Source organism: Lacerta agilis, chromosome Z, assembly GCF_009819535.1.
Source record: "Lacerta agilis isolate rLacAgi1 chromosome Z, rLacAgi1.pri, whole genome shotgun sequence".
Classification (NCBI taxonomy): domain Eukaryota; kingdom Metazoa; phylum Chordata; class Lepidosauria; order Squamata; family Lacertidae; genus Lacerta; species Lacerta agilis.
The window spans coordinates 2,179,539-2,195,314 of NC_046331.1; the positions used below are offsets into that span (position 1 = coordinate 2,179,539).

The 15,776-nt window shown below is 46.5% G+C and overlaps 1 protein-coding gene across 1 annotated transcript in view; it reads right to left on the reverse strand.

Annotated features, from left to right (window-relative positions):
* CIZ1 (CDKN1A interacting zinc finger protein 1) overlaps window positions 1–15,417 on the reverse strand; it is a 30,142-nt gene extending 14,725 nt beyond the window's left edge. Inside the window, exons 1-8 of the mRNA XM_033137940.1 lie at window positions 15,301–15,417; window positions 7,767–7,939; window positions 6,648–6,792; window positions 5,732–5,786; window positions 4,606–4,685; window positions 3,654–3,733; window positions 2,605–2,787; window positions 167–297 (exon numbers count right to left, since the gene is read on the reverse strand). Of these exons, the coding sequence (XP_032993831.1) occupies window positions 167–297; window positions 2,605–2,787; window positions 3,654–3,733; window positions 4,606–4,685; window positions 5,732–5,786; window positions 6,648–6,792; window positions 7,767–7,939; window positions 15,301–15,388 (935 nt within the window). The 5' untranslated portion in view covers window positions 15,389–15,417. The remainder of the gene's footprint in view (window positions 1–166; window positions 298–2,604; window positions 2,788–3,653; window positions 3,734–4,605; window positions 4,686–5,731; window positions 5,787–6,647; window positions 6,793–7,766; window positions 7,940–15,300) is intronic.
* Window positions 15,418–15,776: the final 359 nt, after the last annotated feature.

A 15,776-nucleotide genomic window follows, 5' to 3' on the forward strand; every position in this document is an offset into this window, starting at 1 on the left:
TCCAGCCCTGATTTATTCTTCCCGTGAAGGGTTTAGGTGGGTAAACAATCGGTTTGAGAGCTCCACATTCTCCAGTCACAGAATTTTACAGCCTGCACACAGAAGCAGAGCTGAAATGACCCCCCCCCCTCCCCAAAAGGACTATCTCGTCCAACACCCAACATACCCTTCTTTCTCAGCCAGTGGTTTCTGCTCCTTCACCACAGGCAACAACGAGACAAGGCATATGTTGCTCATGTGCTGGATCTCCCGAAGTCGCTGCTGGTGCTGAGCTCCTGCCATGTGGGCCTGGAAATTCTGAGAGAGAGAGATACGGAGAGAACATGGAGTAGCCATCATTTGAAACCTGGCAACTATCCACTTCAGATGGGCTACTTCAGAAGTGATGAAACGGGTGACAGTCACACTCAGAAACACTGGCCAGGATCAGAAGTGGCTCCGTAAGGCTGCCTTCCCCAACTTGATGGCTTCCAGATGCTGCTGGGCTCCCACCAGCCTGACGGCATTGGCCTGTGGTCAGGGATGCTGGGAGTTCTTGTTCAGCAACATATAAAAGGCCTCAGATTGGGAGAAGGCTCCTGGAGGCACACCCAGTGGGATGAGAATGTCAAGCCCCGCTGCAATGTGTTATATGTAGAGTTGCCTCTGAAGGCGGTTCAGAAACTTCAGCTAGTGCAGAATTCAATGGCCAGGTTGCTCACCGGAACAAGACGCTTTGAGCATATTACATCAATCTTGGCCCAACTGCACTGGCTGCCAGTTAAGTTTCCAGGCCCAATTCAAAGTGCTGGTTTTGACCTATAAAGCCTTAAACCAGGGGTCAGCAAACTTTTTCAGCAGGGGGCCAGTCCACTGTCCCTCAGACCTTGGGGGAAATGAACAAATTCCTATGCACCACAAATAACCCAGAAACACATTTTAAACAAGAGCACACATTCTACTCATGTAAAAACACCAGGCAGATCCCACAAATAACCCATAGATGCATTTTCAATAAAAGGACACATTTTACTCATTTAAAAACACACTGACTCCCAGACCGTCCGTGGGCCGGATTGAGAAGGCGATTGGGCCGGATCCAGCCCCCGGGCCTTAGTTTGCCTACCCATGCCTTAAATGGCTCAGGACTGCAATACAGTAGTACCTCCGGTTGTGGACGGGATCCATTCTGGAGGTCCAGTTGGATCCTGAGGTTTCCGCAACCAGAGGACTGCTTCTGTGCACATGGCGAAACCCGGCCAAATACTTCCAGGTTTGACGCTTTCGCATTCCTGAAGTTTACGTAACCAGAAGGTTACGTAACCAGAGGTACTACTGTATCTCAAGGGACCTTTCTCCCCATATAAACCAGCTTGGACCCTGAGATCATCCTCTGAGGCCCTTCTTCATGTGCTCCTTCCCTGAGAGGTCCGGAGGGTGGCAACATAAGAACAGACCTTCTCTGCAGTGGCTCCCCATTTGTGGAATGCTCTCCCCAGGGAAGTTCAGCTGGCACCTTCATTATACACCTTTAGGCGCCAGGCAATAACGTTCCCTCTTTAACCAGGCCTTTGGCTGATTGACATACAGTGCCCTTTTAAAATGTATTGTGGAGGGTGGGGGTTATCTTTGTTTCTGCTTTTATTACGCAATTTCTTCTTCTTCTTTGTGACTTTATGTGGTGAACCACCCTGAGATCTATGGGTATAGGGCAGCATACAAATTTAATAAATAAAATAAAAAAACAAACTGACTTTGAAATCCTGTTTCAGAAGCAAACTGGTGCTTGAGAAGGAACCCCTCCTTCCCGAGCACACAAAACAAGTGGTGTACAGTGGACGCTCGGGTTGCGGACGTAATCTGTGATGGAGGCACATCCGCAACCTGCAGCGTTCGTATCATGCAGTGCTGCGTCTGCACATGCGTGTGATGCAATTCAGTGCTTCTGTGCAATTTAACACTTCTGCGCATGCGTGAGCATCGAAACCCAGAAGTAACCCGTTCCGATACTTCCAGGTTCGGCGCGTTCACATCCTGAAAATGTGCAACCTGAAGCAAGCGCAACCCGAGGTATGCCTGTGCCATAATGGCACTTCAGGTAGCATGCTTTCTTCTCCAAGCTTAAGCCAAACCAAGCTATTATTTGCCTGGTCCTGGCCCTGAAGCAAATGCCCATTTTTCTTTGGCCATGCACAAATCCCAGCCTGCTTTTGACACAACCACATTTTACCACTAAGGTAAGTGAATGACTGCAGTGGCTGTGGGAACGGATGGCAAGAGTGAGAATGGGTGAGCAGTTGTATGAATGGAGCGTTTTATGCTGGCTGGGATTCTACACTTTTGATTTTATTTATACTGATACCGTTATTGTGAATATTGTAAATATAGCGCTTATGCATTTTTTAAAATGTGTATATGATACTTGATTTTCTTGTACCTTTTTTCCGTGCGTGCGTACACACACACACCCCTTATATTTTTACCTACTGTAAGTCACTTCTACAGACAGTAAGCTTTCTAGGAAAGGAATGAATACATGAATACTGATGCAGATAAGGAGCGGGAGGGCGGAGGGTTGCAAAAACCCCGACTTTGCAACTCCTCAGATGAAGCGTTTCTTGTTACCTGTTGGTTATAACAGTTAGTCTTGCATATGTAACAGTAGAATTTCAGGGTAGCCTCAGGGCTGCCTTCGGCTGTGCCCGTCTCAGAGGTCCAGAAGGCTGGCTTTAGGGCCGTGGTGCTGATGGCTCGGTTCTCGCTGCTCTGCTGAATTGTGACTTTCAGGGAGCCTGCAGAGCTGACCACCTGGAGAAGATTAAAGGATTCAATTCAGGTTGCCCATCAGCCAACTATTAAATCCCTCAGCTCCCGAGAGTGGAAGAAGCCTGTAATTCAGGCCACATCCAGACAGCGGCTTTGGGGAGAGAAGGCGGTGTTTACAGGAAGAACACAGAGGCCGCAACTGGATAGAGATTTCTGCATTTGCACACAGAAAGAATTTGGGCGGTCGTATTTCAGCTTAAAAAGCCAATGTGGGAAAAAGACTTTTGCCCACACACAAAGCCCTAGCAAGAACAGGAAGGCTTCCATTAACTGGAGTTTCATCCAAACATATATAAACTACAGGCACATATGAGGCGCAGACATCTGTGCAGTGGTGGTGCAAGGCAGGCAGTTCCCTCTCTATCAACGCCATTTGCTCCCCACTAACCCAATCCCAGCTTTCCTTTTAAATGAGTCAGTTTCTAGCATTCCGAGAACCTGAGACGTACAGGCACTGTTTCCCTCATTTCTTGTGAGAAAGTAGCTTTTACCCATGGTTTCCCTGTTTGGACAGAATGAGAAACTATGGTTAATTTGGTTTGCTTGATGGCCCCCTTGAAGGGAGGAGCAAAGAGGAGAGCATGCTGGGTAAAAGGCTCCTTCGGATCTTTGCTTATTGAGCCAGAGTGTATTTTCCCATGTTGCTATCTGTGTACACCAGCCTTCTCCACCACGGTGCCTCCAAATGTTTTGGACTGCATCTCCCACCAACGCCAGCTAATGGGGCCAGCTGGGGGGGAACTATGGTAGGCTGGCAAAGGATGCCACCCACATTTCCCCAACAGTTTTTAACAAAGCAGCAGAAGAACCTCCTCCCTCTCCGTGGGCTAAAGTAGCTTTCTGCTCACCTCCGAAATCTTCAGCTCTCCAGCAATGTTCTTTTCCTTGGAAGTATCTGCAGCCAGGTTCTCTTTCCCGTTGCCTGCCTCTACGAAAGACAGGCAGGCAGAAAGAGAATTTAATTTCCACAGGAGCGGGAGGTGGGGGCTCTCAGGAGCACTGCCAATCCTTGAGGTCCCCAACATGGTGCTCACGAGCAGCATGGCACTTCCGGAGACCTCCAGCAGCACCCACCGGGGGTTTATTCTGGAGAGTTCCCTCCCTTTGGCTATAAAAAGAAGCACAGCTCTGCTCTCTTTCTCTCCATTCCACAGAATGCCTCTGGACTCCATGGGGCACCCACGGGAAAGGACAAAAAAGAGAGGGAAGCAGCTGGAGGGCAGTGTCTGGCCTTGCAGCTGTTTGCTAAACCCCTTCGGAAAAGTATGCCTTTTAAGACCGAGGGCAATTTCCTGGAGACCTGAAAGGAGTTATGTGTGGTGCATGTCTTTGGCAGGGGCAGTTTGCTGGTGGTGGGCGTTACTGTCCAGCCCTTCCCAGACTCAAATCTAGTCAGAGGAGCAGAAACACACACAGACATACACTCTGCAGATTTCCATGCAGCCAATGACCTTGAAGAGTCAGGCAGGGTCTAATTATCCCTGCTCTAGGACTGGAGATTCCATGCACAAGTTGCCTGCTTCACAGTTATTATTTTATTATTTGGTGAATCGCTTCCCCTAAAATATATCGAAGTGGTTCCACAGCAAAAGCGTGGACAACAAAATACGTATGTAAAAATACTTAAAATCCGTTTTCCCCATAAAGACGATTCTAAACTAAATACAGACACAGGCTGGGGTGATTATATTTGTATTGCTTTCAACCTATTGCAAGGCAACTGACTATTTCCCCACAGCTTTTTTATTCTAGACCCTTGGGACTAGTTTGCATGATCCCGGGCCACTGTGAAGCTCTCACCTTCCAGGTGGGATTCTGTGTTGGACTCCTCCACTTGCTGAAGACATATTGCTTCTTCTGGGATTGTGTCCTCAGCTTCCCTGGTGGGATAAATGTTTTTGGTTTTTGTTTTTTTTAAAGAAGCTGTTAGCAAATTAAATGCGGGAGGCCAAGAAACTGTGCTGCGTTGGCCATGACCTTGTATGCCCAGCCCAGAATCCAAGGAGGATCCCACACTAAGTAGCATGATCTGCCAGTATGAGTGGGTTGGGATGCAGCCTTAGGAGAAACTGCTGCAGGAGAGGGACTGTGAGCAACGTCACAGGAGGGGTTTTTTCTTAAGTGAAACTGTAAAGTTCCCGTGTTACTTTTGCTGTTGGAGTTTGGATGTTGCTAATATAGTATTTTGTTATCTTCATTGTACTTTTTTGTATATTGTGGTTGTCTTATTATGTTACAACAATATTGTTTTTGCACTCTTTGGGGTTTGGAAATGCATTCCTGCTTTCTTTGTTGTAACTTGCCTTGAGCAGGTCCCCCCCCCCTCTGTGTGTGTATGATAAACCAGCACACAAATAGGAATGTATGAATGAATCTCTGGCTGAGCCGTCTACCCAGACCTCGCCTGGCAGCCATGGCTGACCCTGAGGGAGGCCTCTCTGGCTGTGCCACTCCCACTAATGACAGGAAGCTGAACTGGCGTGCAGAGGAGAAGTCCCTTCTCCACCAGATGGCTGTGGCCAACACAGAGATCATGCTATGTCCCTGCTGAAGCACAAATGGATCATAGCTGCCACTGCAAATGCAGTGCTTCTGCCACAAGTGGAATGACACCTACAGGGACATTGGGAGGTGAGCAGGGGAGTCTTATGAGGGTGTGTCTATCCAGCAGGCAAGCCCTTAAGATAGGTGGAGGGGGAAGGGGAGCAGGGCCTCTGGGTGATCCTGCACAGCCACTCCCACCAGCAGTGCCAGGCCCATGCACTCAGGGCCCAGTGGAGCCGCCAGAGGTGCTGCGCCTGTTGGAGAGGCCAGCCCACCACCAAAGAGAGGCGCAATGCACCAGGTGGGTCTTTTGGATTCAATCTGGCAAAGCTGTTCTTACAATTCAGCTTGGGGTACAGTTCCTGGCAACTGCCATCCTTACCTTCTGAGCCGCTTGGCTGCCGGCTGGCCAGCTGGAGAAGATTCTGCCAGAGTCTCTGTGGGCCCAGAAAAAGGAAGTTATTGCTTCAGAGCAGCCAAGTACCCTCTAGAGCAGTGTTTTTCAACCACTGTTCCGCGGCACACTAGTGTGCCGCGAGATGTTGCCTGGTGTGCCGTGGGAAAAATTGTGTTTATTTGATTCCTATTCAAGAGAATTACTTTATATATAGTCAATATAGGCACAGAGTTAAATTTTTTAACATGTTCTAATGGTGGTGTGCCTCGTGATTTTTTTCATAAAACAAGTGTGCCCTTGCCCAAAAAAGGTTGAAAAACACTGCTCTAGAGCGGTGTTTCTCAACCTCAGGTCCCCAGCTGTTGCTGGGACTACAACTCCCATCATCCCCGACCGCTTTTCCTGCTAGCTACTATTTTGGGGTGGGTGGGTGGGTGGGCGGGGGGCAGGGAGTCATCCAATGTGACTAAATGGTGGGGGATTTAGGACAGGTAAGTGTCCTAAACACAACACGTGAGCTAAATAATGGAATTGCTACCAGAAGATGCCGTGATGGTCACCAACCTGGACAGCTTCAAAATGGGATTAAACGGGTTTATAGAGCAGGACAAGGCTGTCCATGGCCGTCACCCCTGATGCTGCCTCCAGAATCATGCCTCTCAATACCAGTCAATGAGCAACAATACTGAGACAGGGTTCTTGCTCCCAAGCCCTCCTGGGGGCTTCCCAGTGTCTCTGGCTGGCCGCTGCGATAAACAAGATGCTAGATTAAACAAACATTTGGTATGGTTCAGCACAGCGTACCTTCACCTGCTCATTTTTTTTAAAAAAAAAAACACCAACACCACCTGCCTATTCTGTGTTGCTGGAGAGGAAAAAGCAAACTCAAGTATTCTCCTACCTGGAGGTGGAGAATTCGGCTGCTCAGACCCCTCTTTGATGATAGACATATCCACCACAGGCAGGCGCTCATCCGCTCCTTGGCCCTGAGAGGAGGAAGTTGCAGAATCCGCCTCCCGTTTCCTCTCAGAGGTCCTTGAGAAGTCCTGCAGTTGAGAGTGCAATGGTTCAAGAAAAGAGAGATGCAAACAATCTGCAGAGCCAGGCTTGCTGGAACTAAGTCTTATTTGTTTGTTTGTTTGTTTGTTTGTTTGTTTATTAGAACCCTGAGAATGACCATCCAGAATGAGGTACAAAAACCATACCTCTGAACATATTTTATGCACAGGAATTTGTGCTCGGGACTGGAACTGAACTGAGCTCAGTCTTTTCACACAAAAAAGGCTTTCGATCCCATCCCATGGAGGCATCCGCTAAAGGGAGATGATTATTATTACTATTACTATTATTATTATTATTATTTATTATCACCACAATTCCCTTTTTCTGCTGCAGCCCAAGCCTGACACCCCAGCACTCTGGGACTGATTCAGGTGGGGGGGGGGGGTGCAATGTGCGCAAAGAGAAATTTGTTTTTAAAATTGCTGTTGCAGCCTTCTCCAAAGTAGGGCTCCCCAGATTTTGCAGGGCTACGAGTTTCATCATCAGCTGATGGGAGTTGGTAGTCTGGAGAAGGATGTGCTAATTGAGGCCTTTGCTGGATCAACAGTCCTTCCATAAGCACCAACTGAGTTTCACTCATGAATCAGTAAGCAGCAGAGTAGCAGTAGAAATAAAAGCCAGAAGCACAGAAGGAGAGACTTCAAAAACAGGCCAAAATTCACAACTGAACATGGAGAGACTCAACACAACTGAAAATTGACCACAACAGAACACCCTCCCTGGTGATGCAGGTCTGCCTTCTTCATTTTCAATTTTCAGGAGGAATTTAAAAACATTGCTCAACCAGGCTGAAAGATACGGTTCATGGAAACGCTGAAATGATCAGTTGTGAGGATACCGTATGGGTGTTTGTTTCTTTGTTTAGGTTCTTCATGTTTTTGGGAGTTTTTAATCAGGATTTTGGTGCCGGCTGCCTGGGGCTCCTTTGGGAGGAACTAATAACCCAAAATGAGCTCACCTTGCGAAAGGTCTGATTCTGCCGCTGAAAAGGGAGGCCCCCAGGGAAAGCCAGGCGAGTGGGCTTCAAGGAGACCCCAACAGGAGGCGGACCCAAAAGGGAGTGTCTTGTCGCCTGAGGGAAGAACTGCTGGAGCACAGGGGCTGCGGCCATGTTGAAGCCTCTCAAGTTACCTACCAAGGACAGGAAACAGCGGTGGGTGAGTGAAACAGAGATACCATGTTAATCACCATGCAACTTGAAGACACAAAAGAGAACAAGCCATTTGTGGTTTGGTCACTGCGCACATGCTCAGGACCTCCTCATGCTGCTTTCATTTCCGTAGCGAAGACTCTGCTCAAGGCGGCTTACAACATGAAAAGATTTACACAACTGCAAACATAACAGAAGCAGTCATAAACCAATAATAAAACTCACATAAACACTGTGGAAGTACTCCAAATCAGTTCATGCCTCAGATCCTCTAAGGCAGGCCTAGGCAAACTCCAGCCCTCCAGATGTTTGGGACTACAATTCCCATCACCCCTGACCACTGGTCCTGTCGGCTAGGGATGATGGGAATTGTAGTCCCAAACATCTGGAGGGCTGGAGTTTGCCTAGGCCTGCTGTAAGGTCAGTTCAGGGCTGCTACACCCTTGCATATATTGGGTTGTAGACAACCAAGTTCTAGGCAGAGTACAGCCACCGAAATTAAAAGACCCAGTTAGTCATTACTATCCATTTCAGTGGGTCTACTCTGAGTAGAATTAACACCGAATACAGGAAATTAAAGGGATATAAAAAATAAGGGATAGCAGCAGGAAGCTGCTTGAAATAAGGGAGATTCCTGGGGAAAACGGGATACTTGACAGCACTGAGCCATAGTTTGGCTTAGAAATTACATGGAGTGAAACAAACCATGAACCCAGGTTAGGACACAACGCTAACCCAATCCGTGACTTAGCAGGAGCTAAGCAGCGTGGTAGCAGGATGAACAAGAGAGAAGCAAAGTGACCCCCCCCATTTTTTCCTGTGAGTATTTGCACACTTGTGCAGTCAAGCCTAGCCATGGGTTGACTCCGTGTTACATGTGAACTCTGAAGGAAAGCGTGGGAAACAGTCAAGTTAAATAATACAATACTATCCAAGGAGCAAGGGTGCAAAGGCAACCATCTTACAACTAGCCTGAAGTACTGTATATTCTGGCGTATAAAACTACTTTCTAATCCAGGAAAATCTTCTCAAAAGTCGGGGGGTCGTCTTATACGCCGGGTGGAGAATCTGCAGTCGAGTATATCTCAAACTCTGTATTTTAACTGGAAAAGTTGGGGGTCGTCTTATATGCTGGAAAATATAGTACATGCTGTTGGCTCAGAACATGGGTAGGCAAACTAAGGCCCGGGGGCCGGATCCGGCCCAATTGCCTTCTCAATCTGGCACACTGACAGTCCAAGAATCAGTGTGTTTTTACATGAGTAGAATGTGTGCTTTTATTTAAAATGCATCTCTGGGTTATTTGTGGGGCATAGGAATTTGTTCTCCCCCCCCCAAAAAAAAATATAGTCCGGCCCCCCACAAGGTCTGAGGGGGGCCATTCCGTGAAAAATGAGCCTGATAAGACTGCTAGATGAGCGCTGGACTTTGGTGAGGAAGATTCCAAACGTGCAGTCTAACATTTTTTTAAAAGCTAAAGACAAAAGAAGTTTATTTTATGGACCTTCTTTTCAAAAGTCCACCCACATAGTCTTCACAGAAGTGTTAAAGTTAAAAGTTTTCTGATGATTGTCCCACCCGTGACAGCATTTTTTCCTTAATTTTGTATGGTTAAATTCATTAAACTTAATTCCTGATTGCATAGTTGTAACCAATAAACATTGATTTAAACAGATATGCTGAGTTTATCATTGATTCACCTCCCAACTCAGAGTTTTTCCATAAATCAAACTTATCTCAAGCTCCATGTCCTTTTTTTGTCCCACCCGTGACAACACTTTTAACATTTAATAAAATTGTCAAAAATATCCATAAAAATAATAAAACATTATTAAAATGTTCAGTATCTTATTAAGAACATAGTTTAAATTTTGGTTGTTAATTTTTATGTATATTTACATTGTTACACATGTGTGAATACCAAAAAACATGGTCAAAGGGTCCCACCCGTGACAATGGAATGGCCCAGGGACGGTAGACCAGCCCCCTGCTGAAAAAGTTTGCTGACCCCTGGCTCAGACGCTTGGCTAGCTCTCTAGAAACCACACCTCCAATTTTGCTACAGAAAGGGGGTGGGGAGAATTACCAATACACACTCAGCTTACTAGTTTCCACTGCTGAAACCACAGGTTAAAACACACGCTGAATTATTCACTCACATCTTTCTCAGATACCAAGTATCTGGGCATCAAGTATTCTCAAACGTAACCCAAACCTTGCAGTTGACCAGGAAATTTCAGAGGGCTGTCAGTGCTCAGACAACTCTTTATTACAGAAGGTAATGTGATTATCAATTGCATAACACCTGAATTATCAACTCCATAAAGAGGAGAGCTCTTGGGTTTTGTTTTGTTTTTAAAAAAGAGAAGGCTATAAGAACATGCATATTTATGCGCACACGTGCATAGAAAGAGGGAGGTAAAACAAAAATAAGTGAAATTTTAAAATAAATAGGATATTAGTCAAGAGATATTCTGACCACCACTCCTGCACCGAAGGAACTGCGGCTCTGTAGGATAAAACATACTTTTATACATATGAATCAGAAAATGCAACTTCCCTTTCATTCTATTAGTGTTGCCAGCAGCTTACCCACTGGCAGCTGCTAAGTATTCAGCATTCCTCAAACACCCCCAATTGATTTTTAACTGATTGGAAGGTCAGCGGCTCTGAGGATCTGAAAAAGGAACACTCTCGGAGCCTTTCATTGTCTTTCCCATCAGCCACTGAAGCTCTGCTGCAGAACTTTTCCTGCACTGACCCCTGGCTAACACAGCCGCCACCCCAGAGAATCTCAAACGACATTATCTCTTATCTCTTCTAAAACGATAAATAGGAACTTGGCTTGTACATTCGGGTACCTCAGAAGTCGAACGGAATCCGTTCCAGAAGTGAAGTCCGTTCGACTTCAACAATCAAGGCGCAGCTTCCGATCGGCTGCTGGAGTTTCCTGCACTCAATCGGAAGCTGCGGAAGCTGTCCGGCTTCCGAAGAACGTTTGCAAACTGGAACACTCACTTGCGGGTTTGCAGCATTCGGGAGGCAAAACGTTCAATTCGCAAGGCGTTTGGGATCCAAGGCACGACTGTACTACAGAATAGCTAGGACTGTGCCCTCCCGACTCCAAATCTGTTCAGACCGCAACCAGCATGGTCAACGATGACGGGAGTTGGGAGTCCAGAAACATCTGGAGGGAATGCCTGCATGGAGCACTTGGAACATGCTTCAAAAGCCAATGCCATTTTATTTTATTATTTAATAATAAAATATTATTTAATAAAATTTATACACAGCTTGATTGTTTTTTTGTTTTGTTTTGAAAAAGAAAAACCTTAAAGCTGTTTACAAAAAGATAGTGTGCATGCACACGAAAGCTCATACCAAGAACAAACTTAGTTGGTCTCTAAGGTGCTACTGGAAAGAATTTTTTATTTTGTTTTTACAAAAAGATAAAACCATAAAATTGGAGGGGAGGGGAACTACGATACATTAAAACATACAAAAAGTTAAAATACTCAAACAAATTATATTTCACACCACGCTTTCTAAGCATCTAGGTAGGCTTGTCTAAACAATAACATTTATAGCAGCTGCGGAAAAAGACTACAGTGAAGGAGCCCGATTGATATTAATGGGCAGGGAGCCGCAAAGTGTAGGTGCTGCCACACTGAACGATCAGAATTCTTACAGGTGTGTAATAAAGCACCACGGGGCACCTGCAGTAGTGCCAATTCTGCCAACTGAAACAGTTGAGTAGGCACATGTGGGGTAAGGAGAGATTGCAGCTGTTACAAATGATTTTTTTAAAAATGTTTTTAGATGTACAGATGTGCAGCTTGGGGGGGGGGAGACGTAAAACTATGTGAGACAATGTGGTGCTTGGTTGGGCAGAAGTGTTAGAACAACTTCTGTGTGGAGAACAGGCCAACCTTCCACACAACATTCTGGCGGGTGGGTGAAGCCTGGCAAACGTCTCAAGGGGACTGAACCTCCAAGCCAGTGACGCAATAGAATAATTGGGAGTGCATGCTAATTCAAAGCTTTGTTAAGGGAGGCAGCGTGACGTAGTGGTTAGAGTGTGAGACTAGGACCTGGGTGACCTTGGTTCCATTCCCGTCAGCCATGAGGCTCACTGGGTGACCTTGGGCCAGCCACTTACTCTCAACCTAACCTGTATCTTGCAGGAATCATTGTGAGATGAAATGAGAACTACATACGACACCTTGAGCTCCTTGGAGGAAAGGTGGTATACAAACGTAACAAACAAACAAACAAACAAATTTGGCACCCTCTTCTGTCGCCATGCAGCAGAACCTTAGGAAGAATTCAAGCTGCAGCTACAAAGGAAATTCATCCCATTTTGCTATGTACACTTAAACACAACTTTCTAAATATATTCATAAACATTTATCTGAGTGTTTATGGTTGTTTCTAATTTATGTAATTGTTTAAATAACACCACATGGCATGCAACAAAGATCTCTCTCAATGCAACCATGTTAAACAGCTTAAAGATGAAAATCTTCCTGACTTGAGCTCAAATGATTGTGGTCGCAGGGAAGGTGGACACAGTTGGCTCCAAACTGCCTGGGAGGGCCAATTCCGCCCATGGGCCTGAGGTTCCTCATCGCTGTGTTAGAGTGTGAAACTGGGGCCAGGGGTGTAGCATTTTTTCTGGGGAGCGTGCTGCCCTCCCCGAGCCAGCTCTGTGCTGCTTTGCAAGGCTGGGATCAATCCAGCCTCGCAAAGTGGCTCAGGAATGGTGTCTCGACAGTGGCGAGGGCTGGGCCGGTACATGCCGGGCTCCGTTTGTCACTGCCGGGGAGACCGAGATTCAAACCCCCTGCTCAGCCACAAGGCTTAAGTTAACCTTGAACCTCATAAGAACCTGCTGGATCAGGCCAATGGCCCTCCTAGTCCAATATCCTGCTCTCACAGTGGCCAACCAGGTGCCTATAGGAAACCCACCACCTCCCCCAGTATAGGAACAAATCCCAATGAACTCAATAGGACTTACTTTTGGGACGGCATGCATAGAATTGCGCTGTCAACTGCTAAACCAGAGATGAGGAACATGTGGCGCTCCCAGCTGTTCCTGGACTGCGACTGCCACCACCCCCAACCACCGGCCATGCTGGCTGCTGAGTCCAGCAACTTTCGGAGGGAGGTAAGTTCCCTCTCCCTGCTCTGAACCTACCTCAAGAATAAAATGGGGAAGGGGAGGAAACCACACTTGCATCCCTGAGCACCTTAAAGCAGCGGCTCTCAAAGGGCGCGCCACATTGGTGTAGCAGGAGAGGGTGGCAAGGATGGCAGGAAGATTCAAGGATAACCAAAGAAACATTTAAACACTTCAGTGAATATCAGTACCGGCATAGCATAGCACAGTCGCACCCTGTGTTGCGTTCACTGTGGGTTGCGAATGGCACGGGTTATGAATGCGCCGAACCCAGAAGTAGCAGAACGGGTTACTTCCAGGTTCGGCGGTTTGCGCATGCGCATCAAATGATGTCACGTGCATGCGCAAAAGCACCGAATTGTGGCCCGTGCGTGCGCAGAAGCGGCGCTGCAGGTTGCGGACTGCTTATGATGTGAATGGGGCTCCGGGACAGATCCCGTTTGCATCCAGAGGCACCACTGTATAGTATAAAAATTATTTTTTTTGTGGATATACAACCATAAACTCCACACTTCTCTTCATGAACATTGGCTACTCTTCTACAGGTCTCCTTGATATATTGTAAACAAATGTGAAAGATGAGGAAAGAGAAAGGCTTCTTTGTGTTAATGAGGAGGTGAGTTTTTCCTCAAATTAGACCTAGTCTAAATGGGATTACCTGGCAAAAGCAAGCTCACACCTCCCACGGAGTTTGTAGACATGCTTAATGTACATATACGAGGCTCATAAGTATATTCTGGGAATTATTCATGTTCTTATGTAGCTGCGTTGTTTTATACTTCCTGTATGTTCCATGATCATATTATAAAGTAGCTGTGTTCCATGTTATAAATCAAGCACTGCTAGGAGTTATTTCTTTTTGTTTCCCAATGTATTTCTTACCAATAAAAAAATCAGTGTGGCGTGAGCATATTTTTATTCTGAAAGTGTGGCCCAGAGGAAAAAAGTTTGAGAACCACTGCCTTAAAGAATGGGATAAAAAAGGAATATAAACATGATCTGAAGACACAGAGCACAGCTACTTTGCAAGAGCTCAGAATCTGATTAGTACCAGGGAAAGAAGGCTACCTACAAATCTGATACAGGATGCCTTTTGTTCCATGATAGAAAAAAAGCAACATGTAAATAAGGGTAACCAGTAGGAGCAGGACACAGGCATTTACCTAACATCCCAGTTAGGGAAAGTGGGGGAAAGTGGGGAGGGGGGGTCAGCACAGTGCAAACACAGCAATGCAAACAATCCAGCCCTCCTGCCAGTGTGTTTGCATCTTGGTGCCCTCCCCACCACTGCCTCACTCTTCCCTGTCCCCAATAAACAGAAGTTACCTGCTGGGAGATCAAGGAAGCACCTCCTCAAAACAACCACCACTCTCCTGCCCATTACTGAACGCATTCAGCTCATTCCCCCTACAGTACTTAACCCGAAAAGTCCGTAACTGGAGGCGCCGCTTCTGCGCACAGCGCTTCTGCGCATGTGTGCGAAGGGTTTGCCACGTTCGCAACCCGAAAGTTACATATCCAAAGCGGTACGTAACTCGAGGGTCCACTGTATTTCAAATACAGGTAAGGTAGCTGTGTTGGTCTGCCGTAGTTGAAACAAAATTAAAAAATTCCTTCCAGTAGCACCTTAGAGACCAACTAAGTTGGTTATTGGTATGAGCTTTCATGTGCATGCACACTTCTTCAGATACCAAAAGAAGATATCTGATATTCTGTATTTCCAATGTTCGGGTGGTGAGTGCCATTACTTATGTATCCAGAACAGCACCCCCACCCACAACAGGGAGGCACAGGCAGCTTTGGGGGGGGACCCCAATATTTGTGAAAGAACAAAGAACATTTGGGTGGCTGATGAAAACTGAGCATGCTCTGCAGCAGCAGAATGCAGACTAGCTGTTGAAAGGAGTGATGGGGGTGGCGAGACGTGGAATAGAGTGGCCGAAATAATGACCATTTTGTTGCAGGTCCTACCTGGATAATTTTAATGTCTTAAACTGCCTTGGGAGTCACTGCCCCCTCCGCCAAATAACAGAGATACCCAAGTACATAAAAAAAACCCTCTAGTGTGACAGTTTCCCAAGTATCCCAACATGCATTGCTCAGCCTCTTCCGCATCAATCCTGCAAGGTTCCCACCCCAAAGCAGAGGACAAGTGCTATATACCTTGCATCTGCTGGATGAGCAGGGCCCGCTGGAGCATGGGGTTGGCGCTGAGGAGGGAGGCTTGACTAGTAGCCCGCAGGTTCAGCATCTGCTGCTGCTGCTGTTGAGATGGTATCACACACCTGGGAAGGAAAGGGGGGGGGAATCAGATCAGCAGAAATCCCAGGACAGAGAGCGGCTTGCAAGAAACCTAAGGCAACATTAGGCAACTACTGACGATGCTTTTGCCCAAAAACAGTTGTCTTGAAGTGAGACCCAGTCCATTTATGGAATACTGACTGTACAAACAGAGTTAAAGAGCACATTTTTGGTACTATGTGTTGCATCCAATTAAGTTGTACTCAAGGCAGACATACTGAAATGGATAGAACTAAGCTAGTTATGCCCATTATAGTCTTGGGTCTACTCTAAGGAGGACTGACAACTGCCCTAAGTAATAAAGGGGTATCCAGGAGCTCTCTCACAACCTTTGCATC